At 37.7% G+C, this 20,322-nt stretch overlaps 1 protein-coding gene across 2 annotated transcripts; it reads left to right on the top strand.

Moving 5' to 3' along the window:
- Positions 1–8,290: 8,290 nt before the first annotated feature.
- On the top strand, positions 8,291–19,329 carry ENPP5 (ectonucleotide pyrophosphatase/phosphodiesterase family member 5). 2 transcript variants are annotated; one of them, XM_060189915.1, is made up of 4 exons: positions 8,291–8,460; positions 14,262–15,125; positions 16,324–16,500; positions 17,639–17,733. In XM_060189915.1, the coding sequence occupies exons 2-4, from the start codon at positions 14,297–14,299 to the stop codon at positions 17,710–17,712; spliced, it is 1,080 nt and encodes a 359-aa protein (XP_060045898.1). In that variant the 5' UTR covers positions 8,291–8,460; positions 14,262–14,296; the 3' UTR covers positions 17,713–17,733. The 2 variants fall into 2 exon arrangements, with proteins under 2 accessions (XP_060045898.1, XP_007537187.1); XM_007537125.3 differs by lacking the exon at positions 17,639–17,733 and adding an exon at positions 18,200–19,329 and having other exon boundaries at positions 8,299–8,460.
- The last annotated feature ends 993 nt before the right edge of the window (positions 19,330–20,322 follow it).

The raw sequence follows: 20,322 nt of genomic DNA, 5'->3' as shown, positions 1-20,322 counted from the left end.
CTACAGGAAAGTAGCTTCACAGGCAGTGAAGCAGGCCTGTAGGTGTCTATCTTTCTCTTCCCTGTCTTCCCCTCCTCTCTCTATTTCTCTCTGTCCTATCCAACAATGACGACATCAACAACAAAATAACTACAACAACAATCTTCTTCTTCTAGCGTTTGCCCTTCTGCCATAGCCAGTCAACAGAGTCAGGTTGAGCCTGATGTAAAGTTTCGAGACCTCCTTTGAATCTGGAGAGGTGGCAGTTGTTGACTATGTGGGTCATAGTCTGTCTGTAGCCGCAGGAAAAAAGGGCAACAAAAAGGAAATAAATAAATAAATTTTTTTAAAAGAAACACTTATAGTAAAGAAAATCATTCATAGTTATGAAATTGCAGTAATTTAGGAACTGTGCAGGTGGGACCCTTCCCAGCAGGGAAAACCCATCCTTCTGTGCCAAGAAAGGCAGAAAACAGTTGCTGCCTGTTTTGCTTGCTTGTGAAATTCAACGCCAATGAAGTCAGTGCATATTCGAGCTCTGGTTAATGAATGCTTGCAGTTATTAGTGAAAATGTAAATATACCACGAGGAAGAAAATGTCATTTTAATCTAAGAGTAGAACAATAATAAAAGTCCTCTGATGTTAACAGTAAATTTGGAGAATTAAAATCCTTTCAGGCAAATACTTAGACTAACTTTGGTACTTAGAGGCTTCTGGGAGACTAGCTGTTCTTTAAAAAGAACTATGAATATGGTTTTGATGAAATGTTTTTACATAGTACATCATAAATACATGTATTTAGCTTCTTCTGAAAATATGTTCTTCAAACAGAACTCAAACTAGATGCCAGAAGACAACTGTCTTATCTACCTGTATTAGCAAATCCTAGACTTCTTTACTCAACAAATGGGACTAAGTTCCTGTCTAGAAAATAATAGTTTATTTTTTGTGTAATATGCAAACATCATGAGGTGAAAAAAATGAAAACAAGCAGAGCTGGGGCCCCATGGATTTTCTGCCTTTGGAAGTTTTTTTTTTTAATTTATTTATCGGGGGATTAATGTTTTACAATTGACAGTAAATACAATAGTTTGTACATGCATAGCATTTCTCAGTTTTCCACATAACAATACAACCCCCACTAGGTCTTCTGTCATCCTTTTCCAGGACCTGTACTCTCCCCCCCACACACCAGAGTCTTTTACTTTGGGGTAATGCACCAACTCCAGTTCAGGTTCTACTTGTGTTTTCTCTTCTGATCTTGTTTTTCAACTTCTGCCTGTGAATGAAATCATCCCATATTCATCCTTCTGTTTCTGACTTACTTCGCTTAACATGATTTCTTTAAGCTTTATCCAAGAGGAGCTAAAAAACGGTGAAATCGCCATTTTTAATAGCTGAGTAGTATTCCATTGTGTATATATACCACAACTTGCTCAGCCACTCATCTGTTGTTGGACACCTGGGTTGCTTCCAGGTTTTGGCTATTATAAACTGTGCTGCCAAGAACATATGTATACACAGATCTTTTTGGATGGGTGTGTTGGGTTTCTTAGGATGTATCCCCAGGAGAGGAATTGTAGGATCATAGGGTAGGTGCATTTCTAGTCTTCTGAGAGTTCTACAGACTCTTCTCCACAGAGGGTGGACTAATTGACATTCCCACCAGCAGTGCAGGAGGGTTCCTTTGTCCCCACAACCTCTCCAGCATTTGTTGCTGCTACCTTTTCTGATGGATGACATTCTCACAGGAGTGAAGTGTTATCTCATTGTTGTCTTTATTTGCATTTCTCTGACAATTAATGACTTGGAACATTTTTTCATGTGTTTCTTGGCCTTTTAGATCTCTTCTGTGGTGAATATTCTGTCCATGTCCTCTCCCCATTTTTGGATGGTGTCATTTGTTTTCTTGTGGTCGAGTCTGGCAAGCTCTTTATATATTCTGGATATTAAACTCTTGTCTGATGTATGGCATGTAAACATCTTCTCTCATTCTGTGAGGAATCTTTTTATTTGGGTAGTGGTTTCTTTTGCTGTGCAGAAGCTTTTTAATTTGATATAGTCCCATAGGTTTATACTTGCCTTAGTGTTCTTAGTAATTAGATTCATTTCATTGAAGATGCCTTTAAAATTTATGCTGAATAGAGTTTTGCCAATATTTCCTTCTAAGTATCAGAAAGTTTCTGGTCTAACATCCAAGTCTTTGATTCACTTGGAATGGAATTCACTTGTGTGTTTGATAAAATATAGTGGTTCAGTTTCATTCTTCTGCATATTTCAACCCATTTTTTCCAACACCATTTGTTGAAGAGACTCTACTTTCCCCCATTTAATAGTCTGGGCACCTTTATCAAAGACTGGATGTCCATAGATGTGCGGGCTTACTTCTGGGCTCTCAATTCTATTCCACTGGTCAGTGTGTCTATTCATGTTTCAGTACCAAGCAGTTTGATTACAATGGCCCTATAATACAATTTGTGATCTGGGAGTGTGGTGCCTCCAGTTCTGTTCTTTCTTCTCAAGTTTATTTTGGCAATTTTAGGTCTTTTCTGGTTCCAGATAAACATTTGTAGCATTTGTTCTATTCTTCTAAAAAAACATTGGTTGGGATCTTAATGAGGATTGCACTGAATTTGTGTATGTCTCTGGGTATTATATTCATTTTGATGATGTTAGTTCTTCCAACCCATGAACATGGAATATCTTTCCACTTCTTTGTGTCTTTTTCAATTTCCTTGAGTAGTGACTCATAATTTTCGGTATACAAGTCTCTCACTTCTTTCATTAGGTTTATTCCTAGATCTTTTATTTTTTTGTTGTTGTTGCTATAATAAAAGAAATTGATTTCTGGATTTCATCTTCTTCTAACTTAGTGTTTGAATAAAGGAATGTCACTGACTTTTATATGTTAAGTTTTTAGCCTGACACCTTACTGTGATGCTTGATGATATCCAAAAGCTTCTTGCTAGATTCCTTAGTTTTTTCTATGTATTCTGTCATGTCATTTGCAAATAGGGAGAGTTTGACTTCTTCTCTTCCAATCTGTATGCCTTTAATTCCATGCTCCTGCCTGATTGCTATGGCAAGAACTTCCAACACTATGTAGAATAGTAATGGTGATAGTGGGCAGCCCTGTCTAGTACCTGATCTGAGGGGAAATGCTTCCAGTGTTTCACCATTGAGTATGATGTTGGCTGTAGGTTTGCTGTATATGGACTCCACTATCTTGAGGAATTTCCCACCTATTCTCACTTTTTGTGGTGTTTTTATCATAAAGGGATGTTGGATTTTGTCATGGCTTTCTCTGCATTTATTGATATAATTATGTGGGTTTTTAATCTTGCTTTTTGATGTGGTAGATCATGCTGACTGATTTATGTATATTAAACCAACTCTGCCTTTGCAAGTTCTTATACTAAGTTCTTACAGAGTAAACTAATATGTTCTGCTACACACAAGGGACATTTCAAAATACACTTAAATGTCAAACACCAGGGCCAGGGAAATAAAAAAAAATACTCTCAAGGCTGAAACTCTTAAGTCTCAGGTTCAATTCTTGGCATTGCTATAAGCCAGAGCTCAGTAGTGCTCTGGTTAATGAAAAAAAAAATCAAATATCACAAGGACAAATTATTGAACTTTTGGAGACCTGACCAGAGAGCAGTGCTTAATTTTGTTGCCACTGTATATTGATTTACAACATATATAGACTTATAACTTTATGACTTAGAAACAGTAAAATTAAATATTTTCAGGTATATATAGTTCTGAATTCTGACAAATTTAGGTAGTCATGTAGAAGCTGCTGTAAAAATCTCATATCACTCTGTGCTACATTTTAACAAATCCCCTTTCCTCACTTTCACCCCTTGAAACCACCAACCTGATTTTCATCTTCATCACTTTGTCATTTCTTTTTTTCTCATAACTTATTTATTTATTCATGAGAATGATAGGACAGCACTCTGGTACATGTGCTACTGGGGATCGACCTTGGGATCTCATGGTTGAGAATCCAGTGCTTTATCCACCATGCCACCTCTGGACCACACACTTTGTCATTTCTCAAAGGTAATATAAATGTCTACAGCCATATGTATCTGGCTGTTTCCACTTAGAAAATTATTCATTCATGATGCTGCATTTACCAGCAATTCATCCCTTCTTATTGTTGAATAATATCCCACATGTGAATATATGATTTGTTTATTTTTTCACAGTTGGAGAGCATTTAAATAGTCTCTATCCTGTAGTAGCTATGAAGGAAACTGCTACAAAAATTGTCTGTAGATGTTTGACTGGATGTCTTCTTCATCTCTCTTGACTAAATGCCTGGGAGTAGAATTCCTGGGGTGTATGATCCTAATTGCATATTTAACTTTATAAAAACTTCAAAATGGTCTTCTAAAGTGACTGTATCACTCCTGCCAGCAATGTATGATTGTTGCAGTTGCTTTGCATCCTTATCAGCACTAGGTGTAGTCAATTGTCTTTGATTCATTTTAATAATAATTCCTATTTATATGAGTTTAACTATAAACTTAACATTCTGCTATATATCTATAATGGGCTAAGTAGTGTCCACCCCCAAACCCCATTTTTTCCCACATTTTGTTAAAGTCTCAGAATGGTTTTTTTTTTGAGGTGGGGATAGGATTGAAGATAATTAGTTTAGATGAAGTCAAATGGATTTAAGTGGACCTGAGCTTGAGTGAGTAGGGTGTCCTTATGAGAAGGCCACGTGAAGACAGAAGCAGTACATTAAGTGCTGATTCAGACAGTGATTGGAGCTATGCTGTAATGAGCTGAGGAACACAAGAAACCACTAAAAGCTAAAAGATACAAGAAAGGATTATTCCTCAGATATTGTGGAAAGATTATGGCCATGTCAACATCCTTATTTCAAATTTCTATTCTCCAAAATTGTGAAATACATTTCTATTGTAAGCCACACGCTTGGTGGCAGCTTGTATAAATACAATTTGCAAAATACAGTAATGAAAAAGACATTTAAAGGGTTATATTTGACTTACAAAAATGTTCTCTAAGTTTGTCCTTTGGGAAAAAATGGATAGATCTGTTGGTGATTATGCTTTGTGAAGTATGTAAGTCATGGTAACCAGGATGGCAAAAAGAAAGAAAAAAAAAAGTTTGCAAAGCAAGGCAGACTTTTATTGAACAGAGTCCAACAATGTTCAATGACCCATACAAAAGACATTTTCACTACCCCTGATCTCTGATCAGAATAAATTGTTATTTAGCTGTTCTGGAAGAACATAGGGTTGGCCTGTTTTGAGAGGACAAGCACTTAAGTAATTGAACCACCTAGTTCCATGTTTGGTTAGTTTCAAAGGATAGAGCTATGGGAATTTGGAACAGCCTGTACAACCTTACTGTCACTAAGTCTGACTAATTACAAAAACAGCCTCCCTCTTTTTAAAATATTTTATTTATTTATTTTGAATAGAGACAGAAATTGAGGGAGAAAATGGGAAATAGAGAAGGAAAAAGAGAGAGAGAGAGAGAGAAACAGTGAGTGAGAGACAGAGGGAGATCTCTAACACTGCATCACCATTCAAGAAGCTCTATGCAGTGGGAACCAAGGGCTTGAACAAGGGTCTTTGAGCATAGCAACGTGTGTGCTCACCCAGTTGTGCCACCACCCAGACCCACCAGCTTCCCTCTTAATCCCCATCTAATGTGTGGAAACCACACAATTAAATTACTAGTTACTACAAGTAAAAGGTTATAGGAAAGTATGTGCATATGTCCTTTAGGAAGGCATGATGCAGGAGTCATTCAAGTAGGAACTGGCCCTCTAAACCATTAGTTAAAATAGCGACGACTATTTTAACTAGAGTTTGCAGTGAGTACCTCCCTAATACTTCCTCTCCACTTTTCCAAGCTTTGGGTCCATGATTGCTCAACAATTTGTTTGGCTTTGTATGTTAACTCTCTTTTCAGTCACCAGGTTCCAGGTGTCATCAGGATGCCGACCAGACTTCCCTGGATTGAAGACACCACCAATGTGTCCTGGAGCTCAGCTTCCCCAGAGACCCATCCTACTAGGGAAAGAGAGAGGCAGACTGGGAGTATGGACCGACCAGTCAACGCCCATGTTCAGCGAGGAAGCAATTACAGAAGCCAGACCTTCTACCTTCTGCAACCCACAATGACCCTGGGTCCATGCTCCCAGAGGGATAGAGAATGGGAAAGCTATCGGGGGAGGGGGTGGGATATGGAGATTGGGCGGTAGAAATTGTGTGGAGTTGTACCCCTCCTACCCTATGGTTTTGTTAATTAATCCTTTCTTTAATAAAAAAAGAAAAAAAGAAAAAAAATAGCGACGACTACACAGTTTGTTTCATTTAATTAAATGCCAGCAAAAAGGTTTATATTCATCTCATAGTTCCAGTATTGCAGAGAGTGAATATGAACTTCAAACAGGATTTGTTATTGGGTCTTTTTTTCCCCCTTCTTTTTTCTTTTCTCACTAGAAATATTGTTGGTGCTTGGGACTGGCACTAGAAAACAATGCTCTGGCAACCATTTTTTTCTTTTTATTTATTTGTTTTTTTGTATTTTATTTGATAGGACAGAAAAAAAAAAACAGAGACAGGAGGGGAAGATAGAGAGGGAGAAAGAAAGATATTTGTAGACCTGCTTCACTGCTCATGAAGCTTTCCTTCTGCAGGTAGGGAATGGGTGCTTTAACCTGGATCCCTGATCATGGTGATGTGTATGCTCAACTGGGGGCACCATGGCCCAGTCACCTATTTTTGGTTTCATAAGCCCATTAGATATTGAAACTTAAGTTGTAACAACTAGACAATTCTTTCCTATTGCAGGGTGATCAAGAATTGGGCCTAATGACTGGGGAGATGACTCAAAGGTAGATCTCACACTTTAACATACAAGAGTCCTGAGTTCAACCCTTGGTACCACATGTGATAGAGTGGTGCTGATTTGTCTGTTTGTATTCCCATACCTTGCATAGACTGCTATGTCATTTTTCTAGCTCCATTTTCTTTGCTCATAAGAGACACAATTAAAACAACCGAGTTGGGGACCAAATGGTGGCGCAGCGGGTTAAATGCATATAGTACTAAGCACAAAGATAAGCTCAAGGACCCAGGTCAGATCCCTCGCCCCCCACCTGCAGGTGAGATGCTTCATGAGCTATGAAGCAGGTCTGTGGTGTCTTTCTTTCTCCCTCTCTATGTCCCTTTCCCCTCTTAATTTCTGTCTGTACTATCAAATGAAAAGAAGAAGAGAAAGAAGAAACGAGCTAAGCCTGGGAATTGATAGATATTTCAGGAGGACATGAAATATCCCTATTATAACTATTGGTAAATACAGTTGAAACCAAACTGGCAAGCTATAAAGACTAGATCAACTCTCCCGTCTCCTACAGTAGCATTTGTACTGTCAATTACAAGAAATCTTGAAAAAAGTACTTCACACCACAGTGCCAGACTCAGCCCACTAACAGACCAGCAGACTATTTGAAAGAGAAATCCAACCTGAAATACAAAGCTCTACTACATCTTTGGGAACAAGATTGGAGCTAAGGTGCAGCTTTCAAAGAGGATGTACAGCACCTTCTTGTATAAATTAACTGGATCCTGACTTCGTTTCATTTGCACACACTCAGCTGTCACACTAAGTATAGTGCAGATCCCTCAGAGAACTAATATTGCAACAACCTGGTCCACAAATACTAGAAAAAGAAGAAAAAGAAAAAAAAAAAAAAAACACTGTTCAACTGACCCCCTCTTGAGTTCAGAGGTTCTTTAGAATAAAGCTTAAAGCATTGCAACCCCCAATTTGTCACAGGAAATTGAACAAAAAAATCTTGAGATGAGCCGTCAGACAAGAATATGAAGTTTTTGTTGCTGTTTTGTTGTAAACAAAAGCAATGAGTACTGAAGTACACACACAACTGCGATGGCGCTCTTAATCTCCCTACATCGTACATCTGCCTGTCTAGAAAAGGCACACAGCAGAAAGCTTCTGTGATCAGGCAGAGAGGACTCAGGTAAGCGCTAGGCATCTAATATTAGCAGCTTTGGCCTTTCTGAACCCAGGAGTCTAAAGGAGTCTCCGCCTGTCCTTTGCTCCTACGTGCTCCCGCCCCCTTCACTCTGCAAACTCAGGCTGCATCTGTCCTCATTGATTGGCAGGTGGCGCAGCTACTCTCAGGAACAGTGCTCTCATTTGGCAACCAGCACAGCAATAATAATCCTTCCGTAGCCAATAGGAACTAAGAGGCGGGGCCTGTGCCCTGGAGGCGTTGTTGGTCAGGTGCTCTGCGCAGAGGTCTGTGCAGGTGTGCTGCTGCGGGTTCTAGGGGCGCCGCTGGCGCCACTGAAGCCGCTATTGCCCCAGGTCTACGGGAACGTAGTACCTTACAGGCCCTCTTTTTTTTTTTTTTTTGCCTCAAGCCGCAGGCTGATGTGACTGACGAGATCGCTGAGGGGGTAAGAGTCAAGGGAGTGGGTGACTTGTCTCCTGGAAACCCACATTGCAGGTTCTCCAAACCACACACGCACAATGGTGCGCGCCCACACACACGCATCTGAGGGACTCAAGGTGTGTGTGTGTGGGGGGGGGGGTGTTGTATGAATTGGCTTCTTACCCTGCGACCCTATTGGTCCCAGTGAGTAGGATGGAATCACAGTAGAGATGGGGTATTGCATCACCTTCTAGACCTCTGTTCCCTACATAACTCAACCACTCCTCCAATTCTTCATTGGCACCCTCTTCTCTTCAGATTTCTAGTGTTGTCTGTGGGTGAAGGGCTGGAGGGGAGGAGAAACTGGAAAGCAGCCCAGTGAAATTTAAACCCAGGATTAAGGATCCCACTGTGTAGTGCAGCACTTCGTGCATATGAGCTTTCTTTCAACCCCACTTGATTATTATCATTCTATGTCATCGCTATGATGATGTTAGTTCTTTTTACCAAACATTCCTGAGCTTTAAACAACACTTGACCTTTATTTGTTTTCCTTTGCTTCAGGAAAGCAGTTCTTTCCTGCATACATAGCCACAGCGACTGAATAAATTTACTAAGATAGAAGAAAACAATGTTTCATATAGTTGAATATTTAGCCTTAAATTATATTTGGCTCATTCTGGGTTTTTTTTAGGAAGGTGAAGGAGAATGAGAAAGGCAATCAAATATGTTAGTAATATATTTGCATTTCCTTGTTGGAACTTTTAAAAATAAGTATTTGTTCATTTATTTATAAGAGGAGAGGGAATGAGAACATTATCTGACATACATTATGTATGGGTTGGAAATCAAAACCTCAAGTGTGCAAGTCCAGTCCCCCACCTGCTATACCAGCTCCAGGATTCCTGAAACTCTCCTCCACCCTCCAATTTCAGTATCACTTCGTTGAGGAAATGTTGATTTACAGGATTTTTTGTTGTCACAGGATATTTTTTTTGCATATTTCTCCAAAATAGGTATCAGTATGGAACTCACTTTTAATCTTCTTTCTAAGGTTGGAAATATTGCCATTAAAGAAATAATTTGCAAACTCTGTTTGTCTGGAGGCCAATAACCTAAAATGATTTCAGTTTGTCTTTGAAATATAGTGAAATCCAGGTTAAAAAGCAAAATAGAATTATTGCTCTCAACTCAATGCACATAGTTAAGACAGGGTTTGCCTTTCATAGCAATCATGCAAAACAGTTTTTTTATTTACCCACACCTATAGTAAGACAGTAAATGACAGCCTATCCTTTTTAAATATCTTAAGTATATTCAAATTAGGAAGTTAGAAACCAAATTCAAAAGATTTATTGGTTCAAAGTTTGGTTAGACCCTTGTTTTGGTGGGTTTATAAATAATTCTATGGAAGAATGAACAGGGAAAGGGAAGAATAGAAGACCCTTCCTTGATTTGCAAGTGAAATTAGAACTGATAATTTACATATGGTTTGTCCAGATCAGCTCATACTTCCTTTTTTTAAAATTTCTTTATTGAGGTGTTGTTTACAATCAATAGCAAAATACAATAGTCTGAACATGCATAGCAACTCCCAGTTTTCCACATAACAATACAACTTCCACTAGGTCCTCCTCGGCCATCATGTTGAAACCTCCTCCCCACCCCACAATATTGGTGCAATACGCCAATTCCAGTTCAGGTTCTACTTGTGTTTTCTCTTCTGATCTTGTTTTTCAACTTCTGCCTGAGCGTGAGATCATCCCATATTCATCCTTCTGTTTCTGATGATTTCTTCAAGCTCCAATCAAAATGGGCTGAAAACGGTGAAATCACCGTTTTTAATGGCTGAATAGTATTCCATTGTGTATATATACCACAACTTGCTCAGCTACTCATCTGTTGTTGGATACCTGGGTTGCTTCCAGGTTTTGGCTATTACAAATTAGGCTGCTATAAACATAGGTATACACAAATCTTTTTGGATGGGTGTGTTGGGTTTCTTAGGGTATGTCCCCAGGAGAGGAATTGCAGGGTCATAGGGTAGGTCCATTTCTAGCCTTCTGAGAGTTCACCAGACTCTTCTCCAAAGAGGTTGGACCAGTTGACATTCCCACCAGCAGTGCAGGAGGGTTCCTTTGACCCCACAACCTCTCCAACATTTGCTGCTGCTACGTTTTCTGATGTATGACAGGAGATGTATGATGTTCTCACAGGAGTGAGTTGGTATTGTTGTCTTTATTTGCATTTCTCTGCTAATGACTTGGAGCATTTTTTCAAGTGTTTTTCAGCCTTTTGAATATCTTCTGTGGTGAATATTCTGTCCATGTTCTCTCCTCATTTTTGGATGGGGTTATTTGTTTTCTTGTTGAGTTTGGAAAGCTCTTTATATATTTTGGTTATTAGCTTTTTGTTTGATGTATGGCATGTAAAGATCTACTCCCATTTTGTGGTTTCTTTTGCTATGCAGAAGCTCTTTAATTTGATATAGTCTCATTGGCTTATATTTGTTCTAGCCTTCTTTGTAATTGGATTCATTTCACTGAAAATGACTTTAAAATTTAGATGGGAAAGAGTTCTACCAATATTTTCCTCTAAGTATCTGATAGTTTTTGATCTAACATCTAAGTCCTTTATCCACTTGGAATTTACTTTTGTGTTTGGTGAAATATAGTGGTTCAGTTTCATTCTTCTGCATATTTCAACCCAGTTTTTCCAATACCATTTACTGAAGAGACTCCCCTTCCCGCATTTAATAATCTGGGCACCTTTGTCAAAGATTAGATGTCCATAGGTGTGGGGGCTTACTTCTGGGCTCTCAATTCTATTTCACTGGTCAGTATGTCCACTTATGTTCCAATACCAACCAATTTTGATTACAATGGCCCTACAATATAGTTTGAGATCTGGGAGTATGATGCCTCCAGTTCTGTTCTTTCTTCTCAAGATTGTTTTGGTGATTCTAGGTCTTTTTTGGTTCCAAGATAAACACTTGTAGCATTTGTTCTATTCTCCTAAAAAAAAAAATTGGTTGGGATCTTGATGGGGATTGCATTAAATTTGTATATGGCCCTAGGTAGTATATTCATTTTGATGATGTTAGTTCTACCAACCCATGAACATGGAATATATTTCCACTTCTTTGTCTCTTTTTCTATTTCCTTAAGTACTGAGTCATAATTTTCAGTATATAAGTCTTTCACTTCTTTTATTAGGTTTATTCCTAGATATTTTATTGTTTTTGTTGCTGTAGTAAAAAGAATGATTTCTGGATTTCTTCTTCTGCTTAGTGTTTGCATAGAGGAATGGTGCTCACTTTGTATGTTAACTTTGTAGCCAGACACCTTACTGTATTGTCTGATGATTTCCAAAAGCTTCTTGCTGGATTCCTTAGGTTTTCCTGTGTATACTATCATGTCATCTGCAAATAGGGAGAGTTTGACTTCTTGTCTTCCAATCTGTGTCCCTTTAATTCCATGCTCCTGCCTGATTGCTATGGCAAGAACTTCCAACACTATGTTGAATAGTAATGGTGATAGTGGGCAGCCCTGTTTAGTACCTGATCTGAGGGGAAATGCTTCCAGTGTTTCACCATTGAGTATGATGTTGGCTGTAGGTCTGCTATATATGGACTCCACTATCTTGAGGAATTTCCAATCTATTCCCATTTTTTGTAGTGTTTTGATCATAAAGGGATGTTGGATTTTGTCAAAAGCTTTCTCTGTATTTATTGATATAATCATGTGGTTTTTGGTTTTGCTTTTATTGATGTGGTGGATCACATTGATTGATTTATGTATATTAAACCAACCTTGCATCCCTGGGATAAACCCCACTTGGTCATGATGATCAATCTTTTTTAATATACTGCTAATTGTTGACTAGAATTTTGTTCAATATTTTAGCATTCATCAGCTGAGGCATCATTTGCCTCAACTGGCAAACTGTCAGACTATTACCAGCCATTCCGGAGTAGATATGGGCTTTTAGACCCAGGAATCTCTCCTCAGGCCCCTCTCTGTCCATCAGCCACAGGTTTTTGCACTCACCTGTGACTTTGTGGGTTCCTGAAATAATCCTTGTCTTGTCTTGTTGCATACTCAGGTGATCCTCTTTGCTATTCCTAGTTGATCAGGGGACAGTGAAACCTCATACTAACTTTAAGTAGAATTAAGCTTTTTTTTTTTTCCTTAGTAATAATGCATGCAGTTAACAACAACAAAACCCAGATTCAGAGAGAACATTTAATCCTGGGAATTACCTTTGAAAACACAACAATGATAAGATTAAATGTTGACAGATTTTAACATTAGGAAGGTCAACATCAAAATCTAGAATTATGTTTCTTTTTTTTTTTCACTTAGTTCAGAGTCCAAGTATTTTAAATAAAACTTTGCTGTTATTATTAACTGAAGGCAGATTACACCTCATAAATAAATTTGAATGTCACAGAATCTTGTCACTTCAAGAAACCAAGTTTATATATTTGTTTCTCTCTAATAACAGCTCTGACCTGATGAGCCACGCATAAGTCTTTGGCTTTAAAAAAGTAAAAGTATGGGGCCAGGTGGTGGCACACCTGGTTGAGCGCACATGTTGCACTGCGCAAGGACCCAGATTCAAGACCCGGTCCCCATCTGCAGCGGGAAAACTTCTGGCTGTGTCTATCAAATAAATAAAGATTAAAAATTGTAAAAAAAAAAAAAAAGTAAAGGTATATAATCTTCTTTGTTGTCTGCTAATTAAGGTTTCTTCTTCGTCTTCTTTTTTTTTTTTTTTATTGAGAAACACTAAGGTAGACCAGAATACTACTCAGGCATTTGTGGTACAGGGATCAAACCTGAAACCTCAAATCCTGGAGCCCATTCATCCCTGAATCACTTCCTTGGCAGGTCACATTAAACATCTTTATTTTTGGATTTGCTAGTAAGTACTTTCTTGTTGCTTTGTTCTGATAACTGGCCTAGCCATAATGATAAATATATTCACAGGTATTGAATTATATGAACACTTCTGACTGGAAGTCTAGGTCCCCCTGAAAAAACTTCTGGAAAAGGTTATATACATTTATATGTCCTTTAAAAATTATATTTGGTCCCCACCTGCAGGGGAGTCGCTTCACAGGCAGTGAAGCAGGTCTGCAGGTGTCTGTCTTTCTCTCCTCTTCTTTGTCTTCCCCTCCTCTCTCTGTTTCTCTCTGTCCTATCCAACGACAACAATAACTACAACAACAATTACAACAACAATAACTACAACAATAATAACTACAACGATAAAAAAGCAACAAGGGCAACAAAAGGAAATAAATAAAACTTAAAAAAATATATATTTGGAGAGTTTGTTCTAATGGCTCTTTGACATAAATAACTGGAGCAAACAAATTGGCAAAAAGAAAAAAAATTAACACAAACTATGGAGACAAAAGGTAGGAAGGGGATGAAGGGGTAGAGGGGCTTTTTGATAAGTGACACAAAGTTTATTGGTGCATGCATTGAGTGCTATACGCATAAGAAGGCATAAGCCTATACTCTTGGAATGATATAGTACTATAAACCAATGGTAAAGCAACACCATTTGCCTAATAAGTAAGTAATAGTCCCTTTGAAGAATGTTTTTGATAAATTCTTGGAAAGTAGAAATGTCTTAAAGCCACAACCAGACTTCTTAGCTTTCTCAGATATTTAAGATGGAGTTCTGTAACATAATCTTCCCAAGTAATGATTTATGATATAGCTGAGATTATTACTAAAGGCTGTTATTTTCAGTCTTAGGTAAAGTATATAAAATGATTTTGTTGTTGTTAACGTCTATATATTTTTTGTACAGATTATCTTACACTGAACTGATCAGGTACTTTGAAAATGACTTCAAAGCTTCTCTGGATGTCCTTCGTACTTGTTGCAATAACATCTTCAATTACATTTTCTCTCCAACCAGACCGGCAAAAAGTCCTACTGGTTTCATTTGATGGATTCCGTTGGGATTACTTATATAGAGTCCCAACACCTCATTTTCATTATATTATGAAATATGGTGTTCATGTGAAGCAAGTCAATAATATTTTTATTACAAAGACTTACCCTAACCACTATACTTTGATAACTGGCCTCTTTGCAGAAAGTCATGGGATTGTTGCCAATGAAATGTTTGACCCTATTCTGAACAAATCTTTTTCCTTGGATCACATGAATGTTTATGATTCTGAGTTTTGGGATGAAGCAATGCCAATATGGATCACAAATCAGAAGGCAGGCCATACTACTGGTGCAGCTATGTGGCCTGGAGCAGATGTACAGATACATAAAAGTTTTCCTTCATACTACATGCCTTATAATGAGTCCATCTCATTTGAAGATAGAGTTGCCAAAATTATTGAGTGGTTTACATTGAAAGAGCCCATAAATCTTGGTCTTCTCTATTGGGAAGACCCTGATGACATGGGCCACCATTTGGGACCTGACAGTCCACTTATGGAACCTGTCATTTCAGACATTGACAGCAAGCTAGGATATCTCATAGATATGCTGAAAAAGGCAAAGTTGTGGAATGTTGTGAACCTAATCATCACAAGCGATCATGGAATGACCCAGTGTTCTGAGGACAGGATAATAGAACTTGACCTATATCTGGATAAAGACCTCTACACCCTGATTGATCAGTCTCCAGTAGCAGCCATCTTGCCCAGAGAAGGTAAGTCTGACTTTGTGAGGACTGTGGTAGTTATTGTTGGGGGTGGGGCACAGAATTTTGGTATGTATGGTATGAAACTGTATCGTTGTACTCATATAATCATGTGAACTATTATATTCGATTATTAATAAAAATAACAAAAGAAAGTATGTCTGAAAGAGTGGTTGGCTGAGGCTAGGTCTCTATGTGCCTTCACTTGAGGGAGAATTTTTTTTTTAAATATTTTTTATTATTCCCTTTTGTTGCCCTTGTTTTTTATTGTGGTTATTATTGTTGTTGTCGTTGTTGCAAGGACAGAGAGAAATGGAGAGAGGAGGGGAAGACAGAGACGGGGAGAGAAAGATAGACACTTGCAGACCTGCTTCACAGCCTGTGAAGCGACTCCCCTGCAGGTGGGGAGCCAGGTGCTCGAACCAGGATCCTTTTGCCGGTCCTTGCGCTTTGCTCTGTACTGCTGGAAGTTACTTCAATGCAGTGAGTTATTTTACTTAGTGGTGTGTGTGTGTGTGTGTGTGTGTGTGTGTGTCTGTATTTCAATTAGAAATGTCTGGTTCTATAAAACACTCTCAATACTATAAGGTAAATTTGCTTACAACAAAGATTATTTGTTTATTTACCCCTATTCCCCATCCCAAGATTCTTTCCTCAGCTACATTCTTTGTGAAGAGTTGAATGTTGATCTTTCCCCTCTCCTATCTTTTCTTGGCCTCTATAATAAAAATAATGAAAAAAATTGGCCCAAGAGTAGTAATATCATACAGACATGAGTTCCCAGACACCACATAAGGGGGGGTGCGAGATTCTTCAAAGAGAATTGGAATTTTAAAGTGTATGGCTATATTTTATTTTTAAGCACATATATTCTTTTTCAATAATTTATTTTGTTATTTATTCAATAGGGACAGAGGGAAATTGAGAAGGAAGGCAGAGAATAAAAAGAGACATCAGCAGCACTGTTTTTACTGCTTACGAAGCTTTCCCCCTGCAGGTGGGGACTGAGGACTTGAACATGGTAACGTGTGCTCAGATGGATGCACTACAACCTGCCTCTCTACATCCCATAATGTTTCGCTGACTGGATTTTTATTTCATTAAGACATTATGGAAACATTAATTGACCTCAGTTACTCATGGCTGTTCTTTGATTGCTGCGTTTTGATTATACTTCCTTTTAAATTTTTTCCTTCCTTTCTTATAGGGAAATTTGAGGAAGTCTATGAAGCGCTAGTTCATGCACACCCTAATCTTACTGTTTATAAAAAAGAAGAGATTCCAGAACGATGGCATTATAAATACAACAGTCGAATTCAGCCAATCATAGCAGTGGCTGATGAGGGATGGTATATTTTACGGAATAAGTCAGATGACTTTCTGTGTGAGTATGGTATAGTTTTTCTTTCTATATATTTGCTACAGTGGAAGTTATGGATAATACAACAATTAGCTATGGCTAAGATAGACAGCTAGTTTCACATATTAATAGCAAAATAGGGATCCTTTATTATAGCAAAATATCTTCTATTAATAGCAAATAAAAATTACCCTTGACTAATAGCAAAATAAGGATATGTTCATAAAAAGAGGTAACCTCTTAAAAGTGACATTTACTTCTCTCAAACTCAACAGACCAAGCTTATAAAATTTCCTATGCTGCTAACTATAACTGTTGTGTTCTTGAAGAAGAGAACAAATTTATAATTATTTTGCCAGTTTTATATTTCTTTAAATTTTTTTATATTTATTTCCCCTTTTGTTGCCCTTGTTGCCTTTTATTGTTGTAGTTATTATTGTTGTTAGATAGGACAGAGAGAAATGGAGAGAGGAGGGGAAGACAGAGGGGGGGAGAGAAAGATAGACACCTGCAGACCTGCTTCACTGCCTGTGAAGCGACTCCCCTGCAGGTGTGGAGCCAACTAGGGGCCTGAACCAGGATCCTTCCTCCGGTCTTTGCGCTTCGCACCACGTGCGCTTAACCCGCTGTGCTATCGCCTGACTCCCCAGTTTTATATTTTTATTTCATAAGTAGTTTCAGCTTTTTAATTATATTTTTATTATGTTTTATTGTATTTTTATTTCATAAGTAGTTTCAACTTTTATTTTATTTCAACTTTTATTTATAAGTAATTTCAACTTTTATTTATAACTGAATTTATTTTGTCACCACCTTTAAAATAAAACCTATTAGTTGCTATCTTTGTTGGCAGTAGCTCAGCATAGTATATGCTAGGCATACAAACTTTTAAAATGCAGGTTTTATGAAGGATTTTCCATCCTTTAATTTTGTGTCAAGTGATAAGTCAGAAGACATCTAAATTTTTTACTTTACTTGTATATATACTAGAACTCACAGTGCCACTTAGCCTTGGATCTGGATCCAAACCATCAAAGTCAAGGTTTTACTACCTTTTCAACCCTTTGGTTTTCAATAGTAGATTATAGCCCTAGTTAGGGGGTTGATTTTGGTGATGCTGTTTCATTTTCTTTACTTACTGGATTTTTCCATTTTTTCTTAGGTAAATATAATCCTCATGATGAAGAGCAACTTTTGCCTTTAGAACAGTACTTGGAAGAAATAATTATTTGTTGAATATTATTAGTTCACCTGTCCTAAATCACTTTCATTTTCCACCTTAAATCACTTTCATTTTCCCCAGTTGTAACTCAACTTTTTTTTAGCCTTTTCAACTAGTTTTTGATATTTATGCAATTTTAAACTTTATTATTTTTTGACAGGAGAGAAATTGAGAGAGGCAGAGAGACACCAATCAGTGTCTGCAGCACTGCTTCACCACTCATGAAGCTTTCCCACTGCAAGTGGGAAATGAGGGCCTGAACCCGGATCCTGAAGCATGGTAATACTTAGCCAGGTGTGCCACGGCCAGGCCCAGAATCTCCATTCCATTACATATGGTGGTGCAAGTCTGTGTGGAAGATTTGTGATCTTTGGCAGTACTAGAGTTTGTTTGTAAAAGATTATATTTAAACTTGAATTTAACTCTCATTTGATGATACAACCAGATATTTCCATGTTTATACCATCTAGCTAACTTATTCTTGTATTTTTATCTTTACAGTAGGCAACCATGGCTATGATAATGCCTTTGCAGAAATGCATCCAATATTTTTAGCCCACGGTCCTGCCTTCAGAAAGAATTTCACAAAAGAAGTCATGAATTCCACAGATCTGTACCCACTGCTGTGCCACCTCCTCAATATCACTGCCCCGCCACACAATGGGTCACTCAGGAACGTCCAGGATCTGCTAAGTTCGGCAACTCTGAGGGCAGTTTCTTATACACAGAGTACCACAGTGTTCCGTGACACCAGCAAATCAAGAGAATATGAGCAAGGCCAGCCATATGCTTATTTCCTAGGAATCTCTCTAGGGAGCATTATAGTTATTGTGTTTTTTGTAATTTCAATTAAACATTTAATTCGCAGTCAGATACCTGCCTTTTCAGATATGCAGTCTGAAATAGCTCAACCATTATTGCAAGCCTAATGTTACTTTGAAGGGGAGATTTGTAATGATGCTAGTGTTTAAAGGTTTCAAATTCTTAGAAGCCAGTTTTAGATGTTTGCACAGACCACTCAGCAGTTATATACATGTAAGCACAGTCTAACATATACACATAGGTGGGCCAAAATGCACATACCTACAAAGGATTGAACCTGTGGAACTATGTTCTACTATTCTTTTTAGCTTAGGATTGGATAAGATTCTGCTGTATTTGGATTTAGCTCATATAATGTATATATTTAGCAACTTTGCACTATATAAAGTACCTTATATAATGCACTTTACTCTCCTAGTGGGTACTTTTATGTGACTTGCACTTTAATAATAACTATGTCTTATAATTTAATTGAAAAACAATTTTTGTGCCCATGTCATTAGAATACTCAATATTCACTGGTAAATGAATGAAATCTGTAATAATCCCTGAGTAAGAAAGACAGCTATCTTTAAACTGGGGGAGCAAAATGTAAGTGAAATTCATTTAAGTATAATCTACCTTTGTACACTGAAGTTTGAAAAGATATATGTCCAAAGGCAGGGCACATCTTTGGGCATTCTGTCACATGTATTTCCTAAGAATGTGAGTTTTCATTTTACTTTTCTTTCCAAAAGAGATTGAAATACTGAGAGATTCATTCTAAACACTGCTTCTTTTCTGTAATGAATAAAATCCCATTACTTTTATTTCCTTACTAGTCATTTTATGCTTTTATAGTAAGAAGATACCATAAACATGCCCCTCTCTCCTAGGTAGTCCAGCACTGGCCTGATTAGAAGAGACTGGACACTCTCAGAATTGTTCTTTTTTTGCTCTATAATCACATGATTGTTTGAACTCTGAATCACTTAATCATTAAAATTCAAGTAGATGGAGCAATGTTTGTTTTCTTTCTAGTAACAGAGCACAAGCATATTTTGGAGTTGAGCATCTTAAGATCTATAGTAACAAGAAAACACACATTTTCTTAGGTGAAATGTTGGCCATACAACCCTTGAAAAGAACTGTGTCAAATCTGTAGTGGTGAGGGCATTATACAAGAACAAGTCTGAATTGTTCACACTGTACTTACTACAGTGCTAGGTGATAAGTAGTAGTTTAGAGGTAATGTGTACTCAAACAAAAGGAGCTGAGATATTCTGTAGTGTTTTTTTTTTCATGAAATATATAAGGACTCGGTGAAAAATTAATACAAGTTCACACATTGACTTCTGCCTAATCATCTCAGCTCCTCTCATCCCACCTACCTAAAGCCCTGCCTGTTTGAGATTTCTAAAGCAGTCAGGTTGGGGGTGGTGGGTGGTGGTTAAGGAATGACAAATCCTTGGAAAAACAGCTTTTCCTTGAATAAACACAAACTAGTTATAGACACATTACCCACAGATAATATTGTGATTTTATGTATTTTTGCACTACTGAGCAAGTAAGAGGGTATATGTACTCCAGAAAGGGTAAGTTAGGTGTGAAAGCAGAAGTATAAAAATTAAAAATATGATTGAATTTCAGTGTTTCCTAAATAAGATATAAGAAACTTATTTCTAGGAAATCCTAGCTCTTTTAATTTTTTTTAAAATTATCTATGCTATAGTCCTATTTCTTAACTAAGGGGGTGGTGGTAGATAAGGGACTGAGAGTCATGGAACTACAAGAGCTCTAAGGGACCATTCATCCCCCTGATT

Source organism: Erinaceus europaeus, chromosome 4 (assembly GCF_950295315.1).
Source record: "Erinaceus europaeus chromosome 4, mEriEur2.1, whole genome shotgun sequence".
Lineage (NCBI taxonomy): Eukaryota > Metazoa > Chordata > Mammalia > Eulipotyphla > Erinaceidae > Erinaceus > Erinaceus europaeus.
This window is presented reverse-complemented; position numbering and strand designations above follow the sequence as displayed.